This window comes from Oryza sativa, chromosome 1 (genome assembly GCF_034140825.1).
Source record: "Oryza sativa Japonica Group chromosome 1, ASM3414082v1".
Lineage (NCBI taxonomy): Eukaryota > Viridiplantae > Streptophyta > Magnoliopsida > Poales > Poaceae > Oryza > Oryza sativa.
The window spans coordinates 25,929,529-25,932,983 of record NC_089035.1 but is presented as its reverse complement, the minus strand read 5'-3'; the positions used below and the strand labels follow the sequence as shown (position 1 = coordinate 25,932,983).

The window sequence follows — 3,455 nt, the reverse complement described above, 5'->3', positions numbered from 1 at the left end:
CCCAACTTATAAAACCAGTGTGAACTAGGTCCCTCGGTTTAACTTCGGGTTTATCCAACATGACAGCTGACTTAGTGTGGGACCCAAATGAGCCCCACATGTCAGCCTCTTCTTCCCCTCCCTTGTCTTCTCTCTATCTTGAATATGGCATGTTTAGGCGTACACGGTGGTCCTCTCATGCCACTGACAGTAGGCCCATCTAAGTTATCGAAGAGACCGCTTTCACCTCGAAAAATGCTAACACAAATATTTTTACAGTTTAATTTCATGCCATTGTAAATTTGCTAATTTAAAAAAAATATCACTACTATTTGCAATATCAGCAAGGGCGGATCCAAGGTGGGTGCAGGGAGGACTCGAGTCCCCCCTACACCCACAAGACCCATGGATACCCCCCGGAGCACCCCCTTCAATTTTTTCACCATGAATGATAAACTAAAGGTTCCTAAATGGTTGGAAATTGAAGAAACAGTGTAATTGAGCCCCTCCAATATTTTGTTCCTGGATCCGCCCCTGGATATCGGGTATATGCCATTGGAATTTTACAAAATTTGAGCTATGCCACTCCATCACAATTTTTGTCACCCTCTCCTTCGACGATGGCGGCGGGCTCAGCGCACAGCGTGGAGTCATCGCATGCGACGGTAGGGAAGAAGAGGTGGTGCGGGTCTCCGTCCCCAACCTTGCCTCCATGGCTCCACCATAGTGTCGTCGGCCACAGCTTATGGGGGCATTATCAGCAAGGAAGACAATGGGGGAGAAGAAGAGGTGGCGGGTCTCCATCCCAATATAACTGTAGATTCATTGGCCGCGGCACGTGGGGCTCCACCGGCAAGGAAGATGACGGTTCTAGACGCCGCTCCCCTCCAGTGCGGGGATTAGGCTTAGCGCTCCCCTCCATCTTTCACCGGCGGCGTGGGGTCTGTGACCGCCACTCCCCTCCAACGCATGGGTTGGGCTCGGCGCTTCCCTCCACCTTCCACCAGCGATGCAGGGTTCATGACCGTCACTCCCCTCCAGCTCCACCTCCCTTCATTGGGTATTAAGCTTGCAATCGTCACCGGATTGGCAACGCCCTCATCGAAGAAGCTCTCTCCGTGCAGTCGTCGACGAGCCTGAGAACCGCCAGATTTTCGCCTGAGTTGAAGAAGAAACTGATCTGCGTTGTGCGGTGTTGAGCTAACAGAGGTATTGACAGTTGTTGTAACGGAGTGGCATAGCTCAAATTTTGCAAAATTTCAGTGGCATGAACCTGATATCGTGAATAGTAATGGCAAATTGGTAAACTTGCAATAACATGATCCAATTAACCCATATCTTTGGGGAGGCTAATGCGCACGTACGTGCTAGCAATTTAGCTGGCGCCCGCGTCAGTTGGCCCCCTCCCCTGTTCCCGCGTGCTTTTCTTTCTCACTTTTTTTTTACGATTTTGGCGCCTGGATCCGGGTGCGTTTTTCTTTTTTTTCGCCATTTCTTTCTATTTTTTTAATCTTTCGCACACCCCTTTACAAATGTAGAGTTGAAAGTTTTAAATTTTGACTTCAAAGTTTTTAAATTTGACTTGAAAGTTTTCAAATCTGAGTTGAAAGTTTTAAATTTGAGTTGAATTTTTTCAATTTGAGATGAAAAGTTGAAAGTTTTCAAAATTTGACTTTAAAAAAAATTCAAATTTCGAGTTGAAAGTTTTCAAATATGGGTTGAAAGTTTTCAGAATTTGACTTGATGTATAAATTTCTTTTCAATCTGTTACTTTAAAAAATTTTCGGAAAAAACAAATCTTATCTTGATTATCTAAAACTAATGTATTTTTTTACACGCTAAAACTAATGGACTAGTTACTACATGCGCTATGGAAAGAATCTAACCGCGCCCGTGCGGTGCCGTGCATACGCGTGGGCCAGAAGTGCGCGCCCGCGGCGCGTATGCGAGAATTAGGAATTCTGCATATTTTTACCACGTAAACGAAATAATTGCATACATTTTTTTTTCTGGGCCAGTAAGTAACCAACGTGTATCAGCCCAAACCAAACAACAATTAAGAAAGCCCAGCCAAAGCGAGGCAGGCGAGCGGCCACCCGCACGGCACCAAAGCCTCAAAAATTGAGAATCATCAACGCTTGAGAGGATAACACACACCAGAAACCGATAAGGGACACGAAACAGGGGAATCCGGAGCAAAGTGCGACGCGAGCGCGCGAGGAAGCAGCAGCCATGGCGCTCTCCCTCTCCACCTCCTTCCTCCCGACCCAAGCCGCCGCGGCGGCCACGAGGACCACCCTCCGCTCCCTCGTCCCCTCCCAGGTACGATTCCTTCGATGCCCCCACAACCGCGTAGGCGTAGCGCCGCCGAATCGGAGATTCGGAGGAGGTGATTGGAACTGGGCGGTGGTGTGACGATTTGCCGTGCAGAGGATGCGGTGCTCGATGCGGAAGAAGGGGCTGCACCCGGAGATCTACGAGGACGCGAAGGTGTACTGCAACGGGGAGCTGGTGCTGGTGACGGGGGGAACCAAGCCGGAGTACACGGTGGACGTGTGGTCGGGGAACCACCCCTACTACGTCGGCGACACGTCGGCGATGGTCGTCATGGACAGCCAGATCGAGAAGTTCCGCAAGAAGTGGGGCCACATCAAGGAGTACTGGCCCGAGGACCAGTGGAGGGAGATGCACCCCGACGGCGACCCGGAGTTCGACCCGGAGGAGGAGGGATCCGCCGGCGCCAGCTGAGCCCCCGCTTCGCCTCTCGCCTCCGCCGCCGGCCTCGCCGGTGCGGTTTCTCTTGGTTGATTTTGGGAATTGCGTAAAATGGATTAGCTCCTCTTGCTTGCGCCTCTCGTTACACGTGCATTCGCATTGCTCTCTAGGTGTTCGATCGGTGTTCTCAGTGGATACGTGTGATCATATTTGTGGTATCGAACTGTTTGTTCTCTGCCTGTACTCTTTGACATCGATATAAAATGGAGATATTGCAATTTGCACACTCTGTAATTGGACATTTCCAACTCGTTGAATCGATGCATGCTAGTGTTGGTCTGGGCTCTCGAATAGAATCGTTGCATACATCAGTTTGTCCGGTCTTCAGAATAAGCAGTAAGGGGCTGTTAGTTCACGTACTAACATTGCTAAGGTTTACCATGTTTTCTCGCTAAAGTTGAGGCCATCAAAATCCAAGCCACGCTCTAGCCAATAAAGGCTATGTTTAGTTCCCAAAAACTTTTCGCAAAAACATCACATCGAATCTTTGGACACATATACGAAGCATTAAATATAGATAAAAAAAATTAATTACACAGTTTACATGTAAATCGCGAGACGAATCTTTTGAGTCTAATTAGTCTATGATTAGCCATAAGTGCTACGGTAACCCACATGTGCTAATGACGGCTTGATTAGGCTCAAAAGATTCGTCTCGTGGTTTCCAGTAACCCACATGTGCTAATGATGGCTTAATTAGG

At 48.5% G+C, this 3,455-nt stretch overlaps 1 protein-coding gene across 1 annotated transcript; it reads left to right on the top strand.

Annotated features, from left to right (window-relative positions):
* The first annotated feature begins 2,127 nt into the window (after positions 1-2,127).
* On the top strand, positions 2,128-2,988 carry LOC4326593 (uncharacterized). Its single transcript, XM_015769786.3, has 2 exons — positions 2,128-2,301; positions 2,410-2,988. Exons 1-2 carry the CDS (start codon positions 2,212-2,214, stop codon positions 2,725-2,727), a joined length of 408 nt encoding a protein of 135 aa, XP_015625272.1. The 5' UTR covers positions 2,128-2,211; the 3' UTR covers positions 2,728-2,988.
* Positions 2,989-3,455: the final 467 nt, after the last annotated feature.